Source organism: Gadus chalcogrammus, chromosome 12, assembly GCF_026213295.1.
Source record: "Gadus chalcogrammus isolate NIFS_2021 chromosome 12, NIFS_Gcha_1.0, whole genome shotgun sequence".
Classification (NCBI taxonomy): Eukaryota; Metazoa; Chordata; class Actinopteri; order Gadiformes; family Gadidae; genus Gadus; species Gadus chalcogrammus.
Window position 1 is genome coordinate 27,047,643 of NC_079423.1, and position 24,219 is coordinate 27,071,861.

The window sequence follows — 24,219 nt, forward strand, 5'->3', positions numbered from 1 at the left end:
CCCTTTCTAAATGCACAATCTGAATTAAAATAGGCAATATGTTTAACTGTATAAGGCCTTTGGGATTGCCTTAGCTTCAAATTGTTTAACTACACATCAAGGCATCACACTGCTGTAAAACCTGTTTAGAATTGCAATGGAAGGCAAACAATAATTGCTATGAAACCTTAGGTACAGTCTTAATATGAAAAACCCACTTGTATGAAATCACATGCAATAATTCAATGTTAAACTTAAAACATCTTACACTTAACTCACTTCAAAACACTGTATTTACTAAGTCACTTTGATTCTTACAACCAACCGCATATAAAATGTCCTCTGTCACATTAAGGCAGCACACAAATGAAATGTCCACAACGCAGCTTAAATGGCAGATTACTTGTGCTACTTTCAAGATGCGATCTTCAGCATTCTTGCTTTTGTAGCCTTTAACGTCTTCTCCTTGTGCATTCAAGCGCGACAGTTCTTATGGAAGCATATATGTAGCAAAATTCAAATCGCAATGCAATTTGCAATTACATTATGCAATTGAGAATTCATTATGCAATTTTATACTGTAATTTGTAAATACGTTATTCAAAGTGTATTTTAATATGCAAAGTGACAATGCAATCCTCAATTAGATTTGCATTTGTCAAATTCTTTGAGTTCCTTTATTCAAATTGAATAGCTATAGCGTCCCCGTGATTGCAATCCATTTCGCCACGCTCCGTGTCTTGCGATATTCAAATGACATTTCAATCCGCAAAACGAACGCCATGCAAAAGATTTGGCAAAACGGAATCCAAAACGTTTTCCAAAAAGTCAATATCCAAAGTGGCAAACGTATAAGCCAATCAGCGTCTGGGCGGGAACTACGTCACTTGCTCATCATTTCCTTGTACACGTTCGTATGTGTCTTGTATTGAACATGTATTGTTTTTGTATTGAACATGAATTGTTTGTTGTATTGAACATGTATTGTTTTGTAGTGCCGGAGGAAAAGGAGGACGTAGGCAACTTAATTATAACTGTTTATTCCAATAAAGCAGAACAGAACGATCAGTCACAGTGCATGGTTCGTACTCTAGTGCAACACTCTAAAGCATCCCCCTAGCCCCGTGACTCCTAACCAGTTCCCTCCCACTCGATCCGTAAGAGGGGAACACAAACCTATAATGTAGTCACTACACCAGCCCCCCCAGTGTTCACCTCAATACTCAAAATCCCAGAGGCGAGGAGGGCGTATGGCCCGGCCCCCCCGACTGTAGGCATAGTCAGGAGGTGCGGGAGGAGGCGTGACATCGTCCATCACATCCCCATGTTGGGCGGGGCGGGGGGCTGCGACGACTGGAGGGCCGCAAGCTGTGGGGGCTTGTAGGGGGGAATGGCCACGACTTGGCAGGGGGGGCAGGACAGGAGGGCGGCCCCTGCGCGGTGGCAAAGCCAAATCCGAGGGCAGTTCAAGGTCCAAGTGAGCCGGTTTGAGGCGATCAACCGACACACACTCAGGCTTACCCCCCATGTCAACCATGAAGCTCTTGGCTCCTGCCTCGATGACACGGAAAGCTCCGTCATAGGGAGGTCGTAGCGGAGCTCTGTGGCCGTCGTGGCGAATGAAAACATAACCCGCAGACTGCAGCTCCGGGGGCACTCGCGAAGCCGGTACACCATGCTGCGTGGTTGGGACCGGGGCGAAGGTCCTGGCGCCGTCGAGCAGGGAGGCGCGCTGAGCGGAGGCGGACCAGGGCTCCGTCGACTTGGGGATGAAGTCACCAGGGACCCGCAGCGGCTGTCCGAACACCAGCTCGGCCGACTACGACCGGAGGTCCTCCTTGGGCGCTGTCCTGAGCCCAAGCATGACCCACGGCATGCTTGGGCCCATTTGTCGAGCCATGACCCATTTGTCGAGCCAGTTGCTGTCCGTGAGGCTGGCTCGAAGGGCGGCCTTCATGGAGCGATGAAAGCGCTCAACAAGTCCGTTAGCCTGCGGGTGGTAGGCGGTAGTGCGGTGTAGCTTGACCCCCAGATTCTCCGCCACTGCCGCCCACAGCCCCGAAGTAAACTGCGGGCCACGGTCAGAGGAGAGGTCAGCAGGAGTGCCGTAGCGGGAGACCCACACCGCGATGAACGCCCGGGCCAGGTCGGGGGCTGTCGTTGAGGAGAGCGGGACTGCCTCCGGCCAGCGTGTCGTCCTGTCCACCATGGTGAAGAGGTAAGTGAAGCCATGCGAGGGGGGTAGGGGTCCCACCAGGTCCACGTTGACATGGTCGAACCTCCGCTCTGGCACCGAGAAGTGTTCCAGGGGGGCCTTGACATGGCGATGCACCTTGGCGCGTTGACAGGCAGTGCAAGTGTCGACCCAGGCCCTCACATCTCTCTTGAATCCGTGCCAGACGAACTTCTCTGACACCAGCCGCGAGGACGGTTTCCGACCTAGGTGAGACAAGCTGTGTACCGCCTCGAAGACTGGGCGTCTCCAGTTGGCGGGGACTACAGGCCTTGGCTGATCCATGGAAACGTCGCACAGGAGCTTGGCCCCTGCATCACTGAAGAGCACCTCCTCCAGACGCAGCCCCGTGTCCGACGACCTCAGAGCTTGGACGGAGGGGTCGGCGGCCTGATCCACAGCCATGCGGGAGTAGTCCAGGTTCAGCTGGACTGCACCGACCACCGCCCTGGAGAGACAATCCGCGACCACGTTGGACTCCCCAGCCACGTGCTGGATGTCTGTGGTGAACTCGGAAATGTAGGAGAGTTGGCGCTGCTAGCGGTCGGACCACGGCTCCGCTGCCTTGGACATGGCGTGTGTGAGCGGCTTGTGGTCCACGTAGGCAGTAAACTCACGGCCTTCCAATAAAAAACGGAAGTGTCTGACCGCGAGCCACAGCCCGAGGAGCTCCCTGTCGAAGGTGCTGTACTTACGCTCTCTGGGAGACAGCTGGCGGCTGAAGAACGCGAGTGGCTGCCAGGCATCCCCAACCCACTGCTCATACACTGCGCCCACGGCAAAGTCTGACGCGTCCGTGGTGAGAGCAGTGGGAGCAGAGGGTGAGGGGTGGGCCACCATGGCCGCGCGGGCCAGGGCCGCCTTGGTGTCCTGGAAGGCCTTGACACGTTCCGCCGTCCAGTCAACCTGTTGTTTAAGAGCATTGCCCTTCTGGGCCTCGTACAGCGGCTGCAGGATGTGAGCTATGTGGTGGAGGAAACGGTAGTAGAAGGTCACCATCCCGATGAACCCCTTGAGCTCACTGACCGTGCAGGGGCGTGGGAAGGCTGCAACCGCTTCCACCTTCGAGGGGAGGGGGATCACACCCTCCGCGGAGACCTGATGCCCGAGAAAGTTAAGGGTGTCCCTTCCGAACTCACACTTTGCCGGATTGACAATCAGCCCATGTTGGCTGAGCCGTGTGAAGAGGGTCCGGAGGTGGGACAGGTGATCCTCTTCCGTGGTGCTCGCGACGAGGATGTCATCCAAGTAGACGAAGAGGAAGGGCAGGTCCTGGAGCACCGAGCGCATGAGGCGTTGGAAGGTCTGTGCCGCGTTCCTCAGGCCGAAGGGCATCCGCAAAAACTCGAAGAGACCGAAGGGGGTGACGACGGCTGTCTTAGGGACGTCCTCTGGGTGCACCGGGACCTGATGGTACCCTCGTACCAGGTCTACCTTGGAGAAGATGCGTTTGCCCGCCAGGTGCGCTGAAAAGTCCTGGATATGCGGGACCGGGTAGCGGTCAGGCTTGGACGCGTCGTTGAGGCGGCGGTAGTCCCCACATGGGCGCCACCCACCGTCCGGCTTAGGGACGATGTGCAGGGGAGACGCCCAGGGGCTGTTCGAGCGTCGAACGATGCCCACCTGCTCCATGTGCGCAAACTCTGCCCTGGCGACGGACAGCTTCTCCGGGTTGAGGCGCCTGGCTCTGGCGTGGAGGGGAGGCCCATTGGTCTCGATGTGGTGCTCCACTCCGTGCTTCACCGTGGGCGCGGAGAAGGTGGGCCTAGTAAGGTCAGGGAATTGTGCCAGCAGCCGAAGGTACTGGTCACTTTCAGCGAGCGTGTTGGACAACCCGTTGTAGACCGCCTCCCCCTGCGTACAGGCGAAGGAAGCGAAAGTCTGTGAGTTCACCAGGCGCCTGTTCCCCACGTCCACTAAAAGGTTATGGGCGCACAGAAAAACTGCGCCAAGGAGGGGAAATGTAACAGCTGCGACGACAAAATCCCAGGTAAAGCGTTGCCCTCCGAAGCACACGTCCACCGCTCTAGTGCCATAGGAACGGATAGGCGTGCCGTCCGCACCCACCAACTGCGGGCCGTGCTCCCCCTTCGCCACCTCCGATCCCCCTGACGGAATGATGCTCCACTGGGCACCTGTGTCGCAGAGGAATCTGCGACCGGAGACGGTGTCTTGGATGAAGAGCAGCCTGTTGGTGCCACCAGCGCTCAGGGCTACTACTGAGCGCCGGCCCTGCCGTTTCCCGTCCGTCCAAAGGAGCAGGGCGAGCGGCAACGTTTGGCCGTGGCGCCAAAATTGGCGTGGTAGAAACAATGGCCCGCAGCGTTACCCGGCTGGCCAGAGGGTCCGGCGTCGTCCTTCGCCCTCCTGCGACGGTCCGGTGGCGGGGCAGCCGCGGGAGCAAGCAGGTCGGGGGACCGTTGAGGCATGGCCAAGACGAACCGCCCCGCCTCCCTGGCCAGGGCGCGTGATCCAATGATGGTGGTGTTAGCCAGCGCCATCCTGACCTGAGCTGGCAGCGTGCGCATAAATAGCTCCGTGAAAAGGATCATGGGGTCTTCTGCACCGAGCAGGTTTAGCATCCTCTCCATACGTGCCGAGGGCCTCTCATCACCCAAGTCCGACACGTCAAATAAGCGGCGCACCCTCTCTGCGGTGGAAAGCTCAAATGTCTCCAGGAGCAGGGCCTTGAGGCGCTCATATTTGTTGGTCGTCGGGGGGGTGGAGAGAAACCCCACCACACGTGCTGCGGTGGAGCGGCCCAACATAGCCACAGCATGGTTGTACCGGTCGTCATCGTCGGTAACGTCGCTTTTATTGAAATGTGCCTCCACTATAGCGAACCATGCAGCAGGCGTTGAGTCCCAGAACTCCGGCAGTTTAAGAGTGGGGGTGCGCACGGCCTGCGTCATCCCGACAGGGGACGGTGATGTCTGCCGCCGTGAACGTCTTCCTCGGGCGGACATGTTGAGAATCGCAGTGTTCTTTGTTTTGGTAAACAAATAAATAACAAAAACGAACGTCGGGGTCACCAGTGTAGTGCCGGAGGAAAAGGAGGACGTAGGCAACCTAATTATAACTGTTTATTCCAATAAAGCAGAACAGAACGATCAGTCACAGTGCATGGTTTGTACTCTAGTGCAACACTCTAAAGCGTCCCCCTAGCCCCGTGACTCCTAACCAGTTCCCTCCCACTCGATCCATAAGAGGGGAACACGAACCTATAATGTAGTCACTAGTTTGTTGTATTGAACATGTATTGTTTGGTTTCTTCAATTACACCTCTAGTCAAGCAAACCAATATTTTATTATAAACCTTATTATTTTATTAGCTAAATGGCGTATTCATAAATGTAAATACTCGAATCAGAAACCGCTTTTTGTTGTGTTTGAGAATGAAACCAGGCAATAGGAATGGGACAGCTATTAAAACACTTAGGGCCCTATCTTGCATCCGGCGTAAGGGACTTAGTCACTGGCGCATGTGTCGTTGCTAGTTTACAACTGGCGCAGAGCGTTCTTTGCCCACCACCACCACTCGCCGGTAAATTAGGGATTGATCATGCGCCCCAAGGGGCGGTTCGGCGGAAGGAGGAGGCGTGTTCTGGCGCAAACGGTATTTTGCCGTTTCTGAATACCATTGCGCTACTGACCAGGAAATACGTGGTTTAAAGTCAGTGGCGCGTTGTTCAGATGCTATTTTAAGGGCGCATGCATACATGCGCGTGCGATGCATACGGATTTCTTGTGCACCTCGCGCATACACTTTGCTTCTCCCATCTACCTAGCCGCACATTCTTGGTAAATTATTTGGGAAAGAGCAGCTGATGCAGCGGTAATAAGTTGTACTTTTAAATCAATGCATCTGCAAACACCGTACAGAAAACACATATTTTCTTGACAGAGACATCGTGTAGGCCTACATGCCCATAACTTTTAGGATTGATGAGTATTTGATCGTGAAAAACATTGTTTTACCGCGAGTGAGTGTTAAAAAGAATGAATGAATGCGGGCGCGTGTGTGCTCTGTTTAAACACACGCAAACTAAACACGTAACGCATAGTACAATCAATGGCAATGTCTATTACCGCGGGGACACATGCATATTAGGATAGCATACAATACTGATAAGAAACAATGTTTATAATGTATTGCGTATATCATTAAATAGAACCACAGTTACCGCATATCATATGTTATATCATATACGTTTTCTTTGCCAAAATTTATTTGAGGACTCAGTATTTCTAAAGTTGTGGAAGAAAACCCCTTATTCCATGTGTGAATTAGGCCATATTATTTGGCAATAAACTGAGCCATTTGCAGTTTGAAATTCATGTGCATCTGTCTCATCGGAGACTGCAGACGCGCTGTCAAAATATCAACTTGTCCGATTCAAATGCGCTCATGGCTCTTAAAGGGGATGGGAGCTGGCACTCTCATTGGTTTGTTGGACGTTACGCCCAAACCACATCTACGGGTAACTAGGCTGCTTCAGACCAACCCTTTTGACATTTGCGCCGCGACGCAAGTGTCATTTATCCGCCTGTAAAATAGCGATAGCGCCGTAGAACCGCCACAAAGCTACTTGCGCTTTGCGCTTCCCACTTGCGTTTCAGACCGTTAAAAAAGGGCCCTTAGTGTGTGTGCTCTTTATAATCTTTTTATTTAATTTAATGCTGCATTTTGTATTTTTTGTGTCTGTATTTTGTATGTCTGCCATATCTGTACCCCTTGGCTGTTGTTGTATTGCTAATTGTCAATAAAATGTATTAAAAAAAAAAAAAAACGTTTGTATGTGTCAGGTCAATGGTCACCAATGGAGGAGATTATTGATACGCTCCGAAGTTTGGCCGATGATGTGGAGAACAATCGTGTTGAAGACACAGATGCAGTTGATAGAGGGCGTGTTCTGGGAGATAGGATAGACGACTTATCCTCACTGGTACGTTTTGACGCCAGTGTGGTAAACAGAGACCCACCGTGGAGATCATGGTGGAGATACCCTTGGAGGCAATAGAAAGTGACGTAATTCCCGCCCATACGCTAATTGGCCGATACGTTTGCCACTTTGCATATTGACTATTTGGAAAACGTTTTGGATTACGTTTTGGAAAACGTTTTGCCAAATCTTTTGCGGATTGAAATGTCAATTGAATATCGCAACACACGGAGCATGGCGAAGTGGATTGCAATCACGGGGACGCTATAGCTTTTCAATTTGAATAAAGGAACTCAAAGAATTTGACTAAATGTTATTCTATTTTTATTGTTATAACTTTTGCAAAATTTAATTGAGGATTGCATTGTCACTTTGCATATTAAAATACACTTAAGCCGCTTTTCCACTGCATGGTACCAGCTCGACACGACTCGACTCGACTCGACTCAGCTCGCCTTTTTTGCGTTTCCACCGCGATCTAGTACCTCAAGTGGCTGCTTTTTCTAGTACCGCCTCGCTCTAGGTTCCAAGCGGCTGAGCCGATGCTAAAAGGTGACGTCGGCAGACGGCCGGCCACTGATTGGCCAGAGAGTGTGACAAAGTCACGAGAGCGACATGGCAACCATGCTGGTAACGATAGAACAGCCATAGTAGCGCCGCAGCCAACATATTCCACTTCTTCAACATGCCAGCTAATAATACGAACACGAATACCATCGCATCGATGTTCTCCATTGTTGTTATGTGGGTTCTGTCCATGTGTGAGTTACGTAGGTGTTGTTTGCGTCGCGTACAAAAATACGTCACGGCCCTTTTGCGCAGACGACCCCGCCCACGTCCCGGAGGTACTATTTGCGGTGGAAAAGCACCCGCGCTGCTACCGTGTCGAGTCGTGTCGAGTCGTGTCGTGTCGAGTCGAGCTACATGTGCGGTGGAAAAGCGGCTTTAGAATAACGTATTTACAAATCACATTATAAAATTGCATAATGAATTGTCAATTGCATAATTTAATGACATATTGAATTGCAAATTGCAAATTGCATTGCCATTTGAATTTTGCTACATATATGCTTCCATAAGTTCTTATTGCGGTACCTCCTTTTAATAGTGTGCGGTGACGTCGTCTTCTGTCCGCACGCAAGGCGTGTTACGTCCATCCGCGCGCAGCTCCGTGTTACGTCCATCTTGGAGTCTTCACGATGCATTGTAGTGTTCTACTGTAACGCCAATAGAAATACTCGAGGCACCGGCTCCTTTTACTGATAGTTTAGTCACACCGTAGAACTACAATACAATACAGACATGGAATTAGTTTAACACACAAACAATTACCAAAGAACACACAAATCCTCCACGGCAAACAAAAAGGAAACAAAAACACAACACTAACCACTTTGCCTGCTTGTAGCCAACGGGGTTAACTTAAATATCTCTTGTTGCCTGCTTGAAACATAAAACCTTAGAACGTATATAGAACCTGACTTGTCTGAAGCTGCTACACCAGCTTCTCGAAGCTTCACGACAAACCAATGAACAAGAAATAAAACAGACACATTTACGAGAAATAACACGAGTCCACCTTGAGGTCAAAGACCGAATTACATATAATACCCCACAGAGCAGGAAAACACTGCCTGCCGTTACAGATACTCTGAACCAATCCGGAATTAACATTGCAGATATCAACAACTTCTTTCTGACTAGTCGTAATTACATTTTGAATAGTTGGAATTTTGATTCAAGATATCTGTAACGTAATTGTGACTAGTCGAAACTACAGATAGAGATATCTGTAATTCAGTTCTATTTCATGCAGGCTACGCCATCTAGGCTTCGCCTTATGGGCTTGTCCCGTCCCGTCCCTCAGTGCGCGCACTGAAAATTTCAACTATGCACCAATCTGCGTGGGCACCGCCCACATTTCCCACGGTTTCGTGTGTATATAAGGCGGTGTATACCGTCGCTCATCCTCCCTTTTCTTTCAGCCCTTGTGCTTATCAGCGGAAAATCGAGAACATTAAGATGACTTCGACACGGATCCCCCAAGCCGGTGGCAGCGGCTCGGGCGAGGCCATGGACAAACGGCCCTTTTCAGGGCCACCTGAGAGCGCTCCTAGAGCTAGGCCCTTTTCAGGGCCCCTATGCACCTCCTGTCCCGCCTCCCTGGCACCGAGTGACGGGCACTTGGCGTGCTTTTGGTGCCTCGGCGCCGACCACGCCGCGGCTGCTATGGCGGCCCCCTCCTCCCTTTCAAGGGAAGTCCCCCTTGGTTCACACATAGTGTGGAGGCGGTTGGGGCCGAGGAATACGGGTTATTCCTGGACGGTCTTCCTCAGCTGTCGGCTCGCCCTCTCTCCGACCGCTATGCGTGTTTGCAAGAGCGGTGCGTTCTACCATCGTGGTTGGACAACACGTTGAGATGGGGCCATCCCATACAGTTCAAGCGTTGTCCCCCACCCGGGTTGGTGGAGACCACGCTACGGGACCCGGCTGCGAGCACGGTTCTGGCATCAGAGGTGGCCCGTCTCTTGGTGAAGGGGGCCATCACTGTCGTTCCCCCCCACAAGTCTCACCTAGGGGTTTTTTCACGCTACTTCCTGGTTTCCAAGAAGTCAGGGGAAAAGAGACCTATTCTGGATCTTCGTGTGTTCAACAGATTCGTTGCCGTGAGGAAACTCAGAATGCTCACTGTCGGAGCGTTGCTCCGGTGTGTTGGAGAGGGCGATTGGTTCACATCCCTGGATCTGAAGGATGCTTACTTCCACGTCCCTGTTCGGCAGGCGCACAGGAGGTTTCTCCGCTTTGCCTTTATGGGGATGGCGTACGAGTTCCAGAGTCTGCCGTTTGGCTACTCCCTGGCTCCGCGCACCTTCTCAAAGTGTGTGGAGACGGCGTTGGAACCGCTCAGGCGTCAGGGAAAGAGGATTCTCTTCTACCTAGACGACCTACTTATTCCGAGCAACTCAGAGGAGACCGCGAGAAGGGACACCATGACGGTGATAAACCATCTCTCCTTCCTGGGTTTTGCCATCAACTGGGAAAAGAGCTCCCCGCTCCCCAGCCGGCAGACAGTCTACTTTGGGCTTTGCCTAGACTCAGCCACCATGACTGCGATGCTTTCGCCTCCTCGGCGAGACACCATCCTGTCGGCGCTCTCCCTTTTTCGCGTTCGCAGAAACGTAACCGCACTGTCCACCATGCGCCTGTTAGGGCTGATGGCAGCTGCCCACCCCGTGGTCCCCCTGGGTGGGGGACCACGGGGGGACCACAGGGGGGGACCACGTTATGCGCAGACTCCAGCGGTGGTTTGCTCGCCAACGGTTGGACCCCAGGCGACACAAGCTCAGGGTGCTCCTCTTTCCCCGTTCAGTGTCCCCAGACCTGGAATATTGGGAAAACCCCCCCGCCCTTCTCAGGGGTGTTCCCCTGGGCAGGGTGGCGTCCTACGTAGTGGTCTTCACGGACGCCTCGTTGACGGGTTAGGGAGGAACGTGCCTCTCTCACCCGGTCGGAGGCGAGTGGCGCACGCCCCCTGCAGCACACATAAATGTGTTGGAGCTTGCCGCTGTGAGGAAAGTGCTGTTGCATTTCTTTCACCTGGTGCGCGGCCGCCACGTTGTGATCAGGACAGACAGCGTGTCGGCGGCGGTGTACATCAACAGACAGGGGGGAGTACGCTCCCCTGCTCTCCACCGAAAGGCGGTCGAGCTCTGGCTTTGGGCTCATCAGTATCTCCTCAGTCTGAGAGCCCTGCATATCGCGGGCGCCCAGAACATTGGGGCGGACCTCATGTTTCGCGGCGGTCCCCGCCGAGACGAGTGGCGGTTACATCCCGACATTGTCAGACTGATCTGGCAGAGGTTCGGGATGGCGCAGGTGGACCTCTTCGCATCCAGGGAGAACACGCACTGCAGGTGGTGGTTCTCCCTCAGCCCTCGGGATCTTCCCCCGTTGGGGGTAGATGCGACACACACCTTGGCCGCGGGCTCTCTTATATGCGTTTCCCCCGCTCCAGCTGATCCTTCCTCTTCTGGAACGGGTCAGGCAGGAGAGATTGTCCCTGATAATAGTGGCCCCGGAGAACCGCTCAGCTCTGTGGTTTCCAGAGCTGGCTGCGTTCTCGCGGTCGGCGCCGTGGCCGGTACTGTTCAGGCTGGATGCGCTTTCACAGGCCCACGGGACGGTGCACCACCCGCCCGATGTCTCGGGACGGCTGTTGGTTTGGCTCCTGAGAGGTTGATCCTGCAGGGCAAAGGTTTGCCTGAGACGGTTATCAACACTATTCAGAGTGCTCGTGCTTCGACTTCTTCCCTCTATGCGGCGAAGTGGTGCGCCTTCTCTAATTGGTGTGACAGGAACCACGCTGTCCCATCTCAAAGCGAGTTGGGAAGCGTGCTTTCGTTTCTGCAAAACTTATTGGAGAAAGGTTTGGCCTTCTCCACTATCAAGGTCTATGCGGCAGCCGTTTCGGCTGGCCATGCAGGCTGTGATGGTGGACCGATCTTCAGCCATCCACTGGTCAAGAGATTCTTGCATGGGGCTAGACGGGTTAGGCCTGTTTCACGCGTGCTTACACCACGCTGGGATCTCCCCACCGTGTTGCGCGGATTGTCCAGGGATCCATTCGAGCCTCTTTCTCAGGCCCCTTTGGATGCCCTGTCCTTTAAGACGGCGCTCTTGTTGGCCTTGGTTTCTGCCAGGCGGGCCGGTGAGCTAACCGCTCTGTCTGTCAGCCCCAGTTGCTTGTTGCTAAACGAGGACAGCTCCTTCGCGTTGCTCAGACCTAATCCTGCGTCCCTCCCGAAGAACATTAATAGTTATTTTCGGTCGAGGGATATTGTGCTTAAGGCTTTTCACCCCCCGCCTCATTCTAGTGTGGCGGAGGCGGAGTTGCATCTCCTGTGCCCGGTGCGGGCATTGGCTATGTACGTGAATTGCTCGGCCGCGTTCCGCTCCACACAACAGTTGTTTGTGTGTTATAACGACACTAGCAGGGGCCGCGCTCTCTCTAAGCAGCGGTTTCTCGCTGGATATGTGAGGGTGTTTGCTTAGCCTACTCTCGGCAGGGCTTGGCGCCACCGTTGGGCGTTAAAGCTCACTCAACACGGAGCATGGCCGCTTCAACGGCTCTACTCAAGGGCGTTTCGGTGGAAGACATCTGCACGGCTGCGTCTTGGTCTTCCCCCCTTTTACGGCTTAAGAATATAGACATGTTCTTTAAAGCGGCGTGGTTGGATTTCCTCTCGCCGGCTGGCGAGTTGGACTTGACTACTCTCCCACCGTTTTTTCAAATGAAAAACAGGCTAGGGTTTTCTTTTCTATTAGCCCGCCGATTGTCAGGTGGTTGTGTTTGCCAGTATGGCACTCCCGCCGTTTCTTTCAAATAAGAAACGGCTGAGAGAGACCCCTTATTGAAGAGCCGGATTCCGTAGCTCTGCCCCCGGGGGTAGCGGACCTAATGGAAACCGTATTACTCTGGTTTTTCTTTTCCTTTTCATGGGTTCCATGAAGCACGGATTAGAGCCAGAGTCTTTACAGACTCACTTTTTCTCTCTTGATCATTGCTGTGTTTGATCTAGGATGAATTCGTTTTTTATTAAGCTGTTGTGTTTTACACATCCTTGGCTTTTTGAGTCTTAATGTGCTCTGGTGACTTAAGTCGTTTTGAATGGGGTCCAGCAGGAGTACATTGATCGGGCTCTGCTCGAAGCTTCACCTAGCCCATAAGGCGAAGCCTAGACGGCGTAGCCTACATGAAATAGAACGATAGATTTTATTATAATTCTAGTTCTATGATTGTAGAATTATAGTTCTATGATTGTAGATTATATAGACACGATACCGTGGGAAATGTGGGCGGTGCCCACGCTGATAGGTGCATAGATGAAATGTTCATTGCGCGCACGGGACAAGCCCATAAGGCAAAGCCTAGACGGCTACGCCTACAATCATAGAACTAGAGTTATAATAACATAACTATCGTTTTGACTAGGCAAAACTGAATTACAGATATCTTTAATGACGACACGGAAAAAGACATTCAACTCGTCACACATCTTAAATGACAATTGCAGATATCTGTAATTCAGTTTTGACTAGGCAGAATGAAAGTTAAAGATATCTCAAACGTCAAAACTCAAGTGATATCTACAATTCTAGATATCTCTAATCAAAATTCCTTTCAAGATATCTATAACTTCATAATAGATATCTACAACGTCATTTTGACTAGTCGTAACTCCAGTTAGAGATATCTAAAACGTCATTTTGACTAGTCGTAACTCCAGTTAGAGATATCTACAACGTCATTTCGCCTAGTCAAAACTTAATTTAAGATATCTGAAAAGGGACATGTAGTTCTCTTTCAAGCAATCGTGAGGTATCTCACATATGGGTACGCCTCCCCGCGTATCCCTCAGAAGCACTTTATCACTACGCCAGCTATGATTGGCTGGCTACGTCTGACACACCCCGGGACAGCCCCCTATATAAGTATCTGACCGTGCGTACAGCGTCATTCAATTACCTCTTCTCGCTCAGAAGTAAATGTTGACGAGAAGTGCCGAGGTTATATGCTACTGTCCACAGAGTGAGCTTACCACTCGCTTGCCGGGCGCTAGTGCCTACTAAGCGGTTGTCGACAGATAGGCTTGTCACCAAACATCTATCTTTAACCAGCCTGTTTCCAAACAGTGGTTACTCGCTTCTACAGTGACTAGCTAGTATCCAAACATTAGTCATTGGGAACGTCTAGCTGCAAAGCTAACTCCGTCTAGCTGGAAAGCTGACACGTTTTGCTGGGAAGCTAAACCAAATCAGCTGCAAAGCTGCAATAAATAAAAATATAACTGGCCAGTCTCCAAACTGCAGTTAAGCCATGGCTTCTCCCCCTCCTGACACGGTGGTTGGGAAGCCTGGACGGGTGTGCGTTTGCGGGAACCATATCTCGGAGAGAGATACCCACCTCACCTGCAATGAGTGCCTCGGGCTGAGACATGCCCGAGAAGCACTAGCTCCTATGGGTACCTGCGACCACTGCGCACGGCTCCCTATGAAAAGTCTCAGACGTCGGCTAGCTCGCCATGTTAGCCTGACAGACGATGACCCGTTGCTGTCGTGGGCCCCCCTTCCTAGCGACCATATCCAAGTAGCCACAGCGGGCGCGAGCACCGACTGGGGTGAAAGGATGGAGCAAGAGGACCTAAGGGCGATGACCGAGTCCGAATGCATTGATGGCTGCGAGGCCCACGATGAACTGGTTTCGGTCGATGGCTCGGACGACGCGGTCCTATTTGAAAAGGACGACGCCGACCCGGTCCAGCCGGTCGAAGAGGCTGGATTGCGAGGAACCCTGCTTGACCTGCACACAGAGGGTGCGAGAGGCGATGACAGCAGTTCCCCGACTATCGGCACGAGCCTACATGATGTGTGCAGGTGCGCTGCCGCCAAGCTGGAAATCCCATGGCCCAACGCTCCGCCCGAAAGGACCGGTTTCCGGTAAGAAGGCAAGCGTTTACCCCAGGTGAAAAGCGCGGAGAGGCAACTTCTCCCCTTGTTCCCCGAGTGTGTGGAAGAGGCTACCCGCACCAGATCGCAGCCGTTCTCATCGAAGAGCCCGATCCAGTGGGGAGCCGCGCTGGAATGTGTGGACATGGAGGAAAGAGGTCTGTTCAAGCTACCACTTGTGGAACCGCTGGTCGCTCAACATCTCCCCCCGGGTCAGAAGGCCCTGTCCACATCGTCCGCACCGAGCTTCCCGTCGAAGACGGACGGTTTCCAGTCTTCTATGACCGACAAGGCATACAAGTCTGTTGCTCTTGGTGTGCGGGCCCTGAATGTGTCGTCCATGCTGATGGCGTATCAGGCGGAGCTACAGGACGAGATGTCAGGATCGGGTGACATGGACCGCAAACTCTGGGACGAGATGTGTGTCGTGACCGACCTATGCCTCCGTCTTCACCGGTGCGCCGTGCAGGCTTCTGGAAGGGCTATGGGCACCATGGTGGCGCAGCAGAGAGCACGTTGGCTCAATTTATCCAGCCTCTGTCACCGCGAGAAAGTCCAGCTCCTCGACGTCGCGGTGGATCCAAAGGGCTTGTTTGGCCCCGCTATGACCACCATGCAACGCCGCTGTGAGGAAAAGAAACGGGAGGGGGAGGCTCTGCAGACCTGCATGCCCAGGAAGACGCAGCCTCCTCCCGCTCCGACTGCCCGGCCATCCTTTGCACAGGCGGTGGCGAGGCCTCCGCCGAACTACAGGATTCCGAGACACCCCGGTTCGCACCCCAGACCTCCACCTCAACCCAAGACTGAGGCTGGGACTGCGTGGGCCAACAAACCAGCTGCACCGGTGGATCAGCGTGGAGGCAAGCCAGCACCACTTCGCCCACGCCCGGGCAAGAGGCCTAAGCAGTCCGCCTAGCTCGCTGTCGGGAGAGGGAAAACGTGTCTGCCAGACGCACGCTCCTCTCCCACAGCAAAGGGGTATGTCCGAAGGGTCTGCCGTTGCGACTCAGGACGGTTTACAGTTCCAGAACCCCTCCACTGTCGAAAGCACAAACATGTTTCATCAATAAAATTGTACCCCCTAGTGCATCCAGGCCAAGGGCCGAGGGCACTGCTTTTGAAAAAAAGACAAAACATAAGCCATATGAGCTCTTTGTCGGAGCAGGCTATAAACAGGGGGACGCAACGCTCCCTGCCACAAGCGGGCGGCGTTGCTCCACCTGTGGCGCTGGCGCCGGCAGTGGGCTCACTCACACAGCGAATGCAGCACTGGTGGCCAATTGTGAAATCAGAATGGATTCTGAAAACCATAGAAAAAGGGTACAGAATCCAGTTTATGCATTCCACTCCGAGTTTCTCGAGAATAATACACTCGCAGGCAGTGGGGGAAGCGGCTCACTTTCTTGCAGCAGAGATAAATTCTCTACTGAAGAAACGCGCGATTTGAGTGGTTCCACCAGCTCAAGCAATGAGCGGGTTCTACTCAAGATATTTCATAATAAAGAAAAGGGGAGGGGGCATGAGACCTATATTGGATCTGAGGGCGTTGAATACGCATCTCAGACGATACAGATTTCGGATGTTGACACATTCAGCACTGCTGAGGTTCGTACATCCAGGCGATTGGTTCACCACCCTGGACCTGGCCGACGCATATTACCATATCCAAATCTGCCCCCGGACAGAAAGTATCTCAGATTTGCCTTTCAAGGGATGATTTACGAGTTTTCGGTTCTTCCTTTCGGCCTGTCACTAAGCCCGCGAGTCTTTGTGAAATGCACAGAGGCCGCGTTAGGTCCACTCAGTACGAAAGGGATTCGTCTGGCAACCTTTATAGACAACTTCCTCCTGGCTGCGAGTTCAGCACAGAGGTCAGTTGCTCATACGGAACACACGATGGCACACTTGTCATCGCTGGGGTTCAGGTTCAACTTGAAGAAAAGTGTACTGACCCCTTCCCAGTCAATAACTTTCATCGGGCTGTCTCTGGACTTAATGTCACAATGAGTGCTCAACTTACTCCAGACAGAGTGAAGGCGATGCATGCATGTCTCGCTTTGTTTCGCAGGGGAAATTATGTCACACTGAGGGATTGCCACAGATTATTGGGTCTGATGGCATCAGCTCTGATGGCGGTTCCCCTTGGCAGGCTGCATATGAGGGGTTTTCAACGCTGGGTGTCGAGTCTCGGTCTGGACCCACGAGTTCATGCACACCGCCGCATATGTGTTCCAGTAGACTGCACGCTGGCGCTTCGTCAGTGGAAACATCCGTATTTCCTTGCACAAGGCGTGCAACTTGGCACGATATGTGCGAGGAAGGTGGTTACCACCGACGCGTCTCTATGGGGGTGGGGTGCCACCCACGAAGGGCGATCGATGAACGGCCGATGGAGATCGGAACTGCGCTCTGTTCACATCAATGTTCTCGAACTTATGGCAGTGTTCCTGTCGCTGAGACATTTTCTGCCGTATGTAACAGGCGCTCATGTTCTGGTAAGGACAGAAAATACGACGGTATTGGCCTACATCAACAAGCAGGGAGGTTTGCGCTCCCCTCAACTACACAGACTGGCACACAAACTGATCCTCTGGAGCAGCGCCAATCTACTCTCACTCAGGGCAACGCATGTGCCTGGAGTGATGAACCACGGCGCGGATTTACTCTCACGAGGGCACCCTCGTTATGGAGAGTGGAGACTTCACCGGGAGGTGATGGAACTGATTCGGAACCGCTACGGGTGCCCGTCAGTAGACCTGTTTGCCTCCAGGGAGAACACACAATGTCCCCTGTTCTTCTCTCTGAACGATCCAGAGGCTCCGCTCGGGGTGAACGCATTGGCGCACGCGTGGCCGCGCACACTCCTTTACGCATTTCCCCCGTTGGCTCTGATAACCCCCACATTAGACAGAGTAAGGACCGAGGGTCTAATTGCTATTCTGGTAGCGCCAAATTGGCCTCAGAAACAGTGGTTGGCGGAGATAACGCAAATGCTTTATTCACAACCGCTGCGACTCCCGCTGCGCAGGGATCTGTTGTCCCAGGCTCGGGGGGAAATCTTTCAACCCCACCCAGAACGTCTGGCTCTCTGGGCTTGGTCCGTGAAAGGATGAATCTTACATCATGTGGCCTGCCACAGAATGTTATAATGACCATCCAAAGCGTGAGGGCGCCTTCGACGCGTACTGTGTATGAGGCTAAGTGGCGTGTCTTTGAGGATTGGTGTACTGATGAAGTCCCCTTCCAGTGTTCTGTTGATACTGTGTTGATATTTCTACGGTCTCTCCTTGACAAGGGGAGGGCGTTTTCTATGCTGAAGGTGTATCTCGCTGCCATATCAGCATGTCACGTGGGTATTAACGGTAAGACGGTGGGACAGCATCCCTTGGTCTGTCGTTTCCTACGGGGAGCACGTTGTTTGCGCCCTGTGTCAAAGCCTCTATCACCTGGGTTGGATTTGCCACTGGTGTTGGGGGCTTTATCGGGGCCTCCTTTTGAACCATTGTCAGAAGTGGACGCAAAAACGCTTTCCCTTAAGACGGCGTTGCTCATGGCGTTAGTTTCAGCAAAACGAGTTGGTGATCTACACGCTTTATCGGTGCATTCGTCGTGAATGCAGTTTGGCTCTGGGGACTCCAAGGTGTCGCTGCGGCCGAATCCGGCGTATGTTCCTAAAGTCATGGACACGTCCTACTCGTGCCTTTCCATGGAGTTTAGTGCTTTCTACCCTCCACCATTCACCTCCGAGGAGCAACGGCGGCTGTATACGTTGTGTCCTGTGCGCGCTCTGAGAGCTTATGTGTCAAGGACTCTATCGTTGAGGAAGGCGGATCAATTGTTCGTTTCATGGTCTGGCCCTCACAAGGGTAAGCCTATTCCAAAGCAGCGTTTATCACGCTGGGTTGTTGAGGCTATAGCTTTGGCTTATTCAGCAAAAGGGCTGGAGGCGCCTGTTGGTTTGCATGCGCATTCAACAAGGGGCGTTGCCACGTCGTGGGCCTTGTTTAAAGGGGTTTCGTTGCAGGAGGTGTGCGAATCCGCTTCTTGGGCTTCACCCACTACGTTCATGAGGTTTTACCGACTTGACGTTACTGCGCCTCGCTTGGCTCACGCTGATTTGAGTGTGACCTCAGGGGGAGCGCAGGATGCTCTGTCATGATTGGAATGGTCACGTATCGTTGAGGTTGGCCTGTCCGGCAATATGGGAGTAAACATATCCCATATGTGAGATACCTCACGATTGCTTGAAAGAGAACTAAGGGCCCTTACATAGTCGACGCGAGCAACGCGCGTAAACGACGCGAGTGACGCGAGTGACGCGAGTGACGCGAGCGACGCGCTTCCTTTCATAGTCTACACAGCATACGCGAACGTCGCGGGCAATGCATGACCACTCACGCCATGGTGGGCAGCAGAGTCACCGGTGTTTTCGCGGGTGACGTTCCGATCAAAGTGGCTACGGAAGAAGAGTGATGAAGCGCAGAGATAGACGGTGGTATGTGCGCCCTTTAAATACCACACGAGATCAGGATGGGGAATTTGTTTCTCTGGTGCTTCCAATGCGAAGCATGGACGAGGAGAGGCATTTCCAGTATTTTCGGATGTCGGCGCCAAAGTTTGATGATCTCCTTTCGCGAGTCATCCGATATCTTCACGACTCACCAAAACCGGCCCTTGTCAGGGAGAAGCTGGCAGATTATCTTTTGTCAGATGCTGGCGTGTTTCCCCACCAGTACAATGTGCTACGATTGGGTATGCGCACTGACCAATAAATGTATATACATTGGTCACTTGGAAGCATGACTTTTGATTCATTAGTTATCATGTGACACAAGTTACCTAATTTGGTTTACGTCAAACTCATTAATTCATATCCATATAAAATGTTTATTATACAACGAGCTATTGCCTTGACAGATGAATGAATTATTTAAGTGTAGGCCTATAGCCAAAGCTATAGCGCATAATGTCCACAGAAATAATATGGTAGGCAACATTATTAGAGAAAAGGGGTTTATTTATCAAATACAGAAAATAGTCCCACCATACACGCACACATTTTTCATTCACTACACACTCACGCTTTCAAATTTCATTCACTCAAAGAGGCTACTGAACTTATGTTTCACACAGAACATGAACATTTATGTTTCACATAGAACGTGAACACAAAACATTACGTAATTAATTCAAATAGGCTACACTAAAACAAATAAGGCCAGTAATAGAACGAATATCGGGTGACAAGAAGATCATTAAAATGGCTCACAATCCCGCATCAGCTGTTTGATGTCGCGCATCAAAATAGCACTTTGACCCTGTGGAAGGGTTCGCATAAATTGGCACAGATAATTAGTAAAAGAGACGTCAAGTCATTCTTATCACGTTCCCGCATCCTCTCATATGTTCTTCTGTACATATAACCTATAGTAGTAATAATGTACACTATTTGCAGTATCGCCCCCACCGACAACGCATGGTATTGCATGGATCGGCGCGTCGCGTATCAAAAATTTGGAGGACGCGTTTTGCTACGCGTCGACGCATAATGGCGGCCGAAGCGTCGTGTCGCGTAGCCTTTTGGACACGTATGCGTAGCGATGCGTCGACTATGTAAGGGCCCTTAAGGTTACGACCGTAACCCCGGTTCTCTGATAGCATGAGTGAGGTATCTCACATATGGGTACGCCTCCCCGCGTATCCCTCAGAAGGACTTTATCACTACGCCAGCCATGATTGGCTGGCCACGTCTGACGCACCCCGGGTCAGCCCCCTATATAAGTATCTGACCGTGCGTACAGCCTCATTCAAGGCAGCAACCTCTTCTCGCTCACCGCAAGAAGGGCAATCCGGTGAGAAACCTCACTCATGCTATCAGAGAACCGGGGTTACGGTCGTAACCTTAAGATATCTTGAATTGAGGTGAATTAAATATATCTTGAACTGGAATTATGACTAGTCAGAATCAAATTGTAGATATCTCAAACTGGAATTACAGATATCTACAATTCAGTTGCAGATATCCGTAATTCACAAAGTGGATATCCGCAACAGAATTGTAGATGTCTGCAATGACAAACCCCATAGAATGGCGAAAATAACGTCATTTCGCCTAGGAGGAATGTCTTTGTGGATATCTGAAATGTTAGTTTTGACGAGGCGAAACTGAATTGCAGATATCTGCAACACATATCCAGTCTAGCGAATGTATGTCAAATCGGGTTGCCATAGAAGAGAGGCCCTGCAAGGTCAGAAATTAGCAGGGAGAGGTCAACATCAAGTGTGTCTCATGTAGAGAAATGTAAAGAGACATATGTAGTCAACCAGAACTCATATTCTCACAGAGCATTATAATAACTGATGGATCACTGATGTATTTCTAAAAGTGACACTCAAAATATATACCTAGCTCTTAAATCTACAAAATAACAAACTATTAACTATCTACTAACTATTTAAACTGAATAAAATCATTAATTTCACGTCAATCATTGCATTTTAACGCCATGTATCAAAGGTTGTTGCAGGGCAGCAGCAGTGTCACTCAAGTGACGAAGCACACTCTTTAAAAAAAAATACTCAACCAGCATTAGATCGGTACATATATTTTTCATAGAATCCACAGAAGATGTACTATCTTGCGATACAAATCGTTATCGAGTTCTGAATTTACCCATATCGTGATAGAATATTTAATCCTTATACCATGGTCTGGGGAATACTTGATTCTGATTTGCTGCATTGCGTGCATTAACCCCTGATATACGGACACCTGCTAGGCCAGTCAAATTGTCGGTTCATCCTTCAAAACGAGAGCTGGTAAATTGTGAAAAATTAATTAAACTCTAATCAGACAACGTGGATATATGCTAGACCCTAAAGTATCTGTGGCATAAAGGCTGGGACGAATTTTAAGTTATAAATATGTACAAATTATGTTGAAAATATAGACCGTCGTGATACCCATTGAAACGAATGGCGCGGTTATTCGGTCTGCAAACGGAGAGCTGGTAAATTGTGAAAAATGAATGAAACTGTAATCAGACAACGCGGTTATATGCTATAGACTCTAGAGTAACTGTGGTATAACGGTCCGTCCTATTTACGTTATATTTGGATTGTAAAACGCATGAAAATATAAATTAATGATCTTAATATATTTTCTTTGGCAAGTGACCATGGTATAAGCGGGATAATGCCCTACGATGTGTCAAAAATATGTTTTATCGATCGTACTTAAAGGGGACTACTTTTTGAGGGAGATGAACTCAAACAGAGCATGCATTTAATAAGCATGCAATACGAATGAGAAAAAGCTTAATTATTAAAATATTTGAATTGTTTTATTATGTTGGCAAGCAAGAAGTAAAAAAAATGGGATAATCTGTCTTATTAAAAGGATTTGTGCAACCCACTGCACAACAAGACATGATTGCGGCTCTTGTCGCTCTCGTCTCTTTCTGCAAACAACATGCGCGTAGAGCGGGGAGTGACGTAGACTGATAATCCCTTTGTATAGTAGATCATTGGGCTCTGTAATCATTATCACACTATTTTTCCTGTCACTGCTACGCTGATGACATAATACACTTCCCACTGTATTTTTGGGTTCGTTTAGGTCAGGGAAGTAGGCGTGTGGTCTACTTGGCAGCTGGTAGGCTTTGAATTCCTGTTTTACCTGTTGGGTTAGCTGCTGCCCGTGACTCGGCAGCGGTTGCATAGTGGTGTTGGACTTGTTTTTCTGCATTTTGATAATTTTTTGGATTGATGTAGAGTTTCACTCTATAAATAAATAAATATGTATTGGCTATATTGTGAGCAGAATAATTTACCCTAATTTGCTTTATAGGTATCCATGAAGATTACAGATTACATTTTAAGGGTGACCCTGTTCCTATTAAAGTTCCTAATTTCCCACTGAGGACAGTGGCATGTCACAATTGATTCTCCATCATACCAGACAATCTTTGGAAACAAGGTGTGGCAACGCCACACCTGGGTGAAACAGTTCAAAGGTGGAAACAAAAACCAGGTGTTTCATTTCATTACAAATGCCATCTAATACCGGTCATCTTGTTGATCGTCTCGTTGGGTTGATAACTAGCGGCCGTCATAAAGGCTATCTTTTACAGTCGGCTCATTTACATTTTACTGCTTCAGGTAAGGCAGAATCTTTTTTTATTTTTGGGGGTTTTATTGTGTTCTGTTAAGTACTTTGTAACCTGCTTTGAAAAGGGGATACACAAATAAAGTGATAGGCTATAATTAGGGCTATACTACTGCTTCTGTTCTTTTTTTAACTTGAGTCTTAATCCGTGGCTAATATGACTATTTTCCTTTACGGATGCCTGAGATATACAACTGTTTAAATCATCATGATGCTAGTCCAGGTTTCTTTTGTTTAAGATTTTCCTTTCTTGATGGGTACCCTCCACGGGTTCGTTGCCCTTTTTTTTGGCCTTCAGATCATCACACATGCAATGGGCTTTAGTGTTGGGGGATTTTTTCAGTCTTGCACTTCCCTGTTGCCTGACCATTCATTCAATGGTGTAGATTTTCCCCCACAGAACAGCGATATACCTTTTGAGGTCAATGCCATCGCCGGTGAGGGGGAGTCAATTATCGGTAGGCCTATATGAATACTGTTCATTTTTTTTTATAGGGAATATGTAGCCTACATATAATTTTTTCTCAACGTATGTGATCTCTGATCTCTTCAATCTGTATTTGTTTAGTGAGTCTAGGAAGCAGGTCGTCTGCTGCTCCACCATTTAGAGGGTTCATGGTGGATGTCCGGAAGTCAGAAATAGATCCAGCCAATGGAAGTTTCGTTGAGTTTGGTCCTGGAAGTACTGGCTTGACGTGCAATGGCATTCAGGTAAGCTGCTACTACCAACTAACTTAATAAATCATCTTTACTGAAAAAAAAATAATGTCTACATGTATAAGTCATATAATTACTGCAGTGACTTTATATAGACCTGGTTTGAACCCTTGTTTGACATAGTTTATCTTTGTTTAGGATTCTGCTGTTACTCAAAACTCAAACATTCCAAAGACTTTTGTTCAAGTTAAATGGCAAGCACAGGAAAATGGATCCTCTTCATTCTTTTTGCGGTAAATGTCCATTCTGTTATTTCATACACCTTAATTAATTAAGACTACCCTAATAATGTATGAATGTTTAGGCTTCATTCAATCAGTTTTTTATCTCAGCCCTACCCAGAGGAAAATTTTAGAAAAAGTACATCAGGAACATGCAATAAAACAATCCATAATTTCCCCTTACAATTTTCCAATTAGTGAAATGGTTATATTCATGGTTCTTTTTCTAACTTCGCTCTGTGTTTCACTATGAGAATCGCCTAGGCGTGACCTACTACTGGAAGCTCCAATTGCACCAGGTCTGTCCTTGACAGACAGGTCGGACTGTGCCACAGGGTCCCGCCCCCTGCACCACTTATACAGTCGACCCGCCCTCCTCAAATCATTCTCGCTTTCTTCCCGTGAGAAAGCTACTCAAGCTCCCTCAGCTTATCTAGGTTAGCTTTAAACTGC

General features: G+C 50.0%; 1 protein-coding gene across 8 annotated transcripts in view; it reads left to right on the plus strand.

The window, feature by feature from the left end:
* Positions 1-24,219, plus strand: part of LOC130393534 (salivary glue protein Sgs-3-like) — a 40,725-nt gene that overhangs the window by 10,512 nt on the left and 5,994 nt on the right. The window contains exons 1-4 of one of the 8 annotated variants that reach the window (XM_056604210.1): positions 22,602-22,821; positions 23,215-23,286; positions 23,397-23,539; positions 23,684-23,778. The exons of 5 other annotated variants lie outside the window; for them this stretch is intronic. In XM_056604210.1, the coding sequence (XP_056460185.1) occupies positions 22,713-22,821; positions 23,215-23,286; positions 23,397-23,539; positions 23,684-23,778 (419 nt within the window). In that variant the 5' untranslated portion in view covers positions 22,602-22,712. Of the gene's footprint in view, positions 1-22,601; positions 22,822-23,067; positions 23,287-23,396; positions 23,540-23,683; positions 23,779-24,219 lie in introns of those variants that run through there. 2 more of the 8 variants (XR_008897110.1, XM_056604209.1) reach the window with 2 other exon arrangements.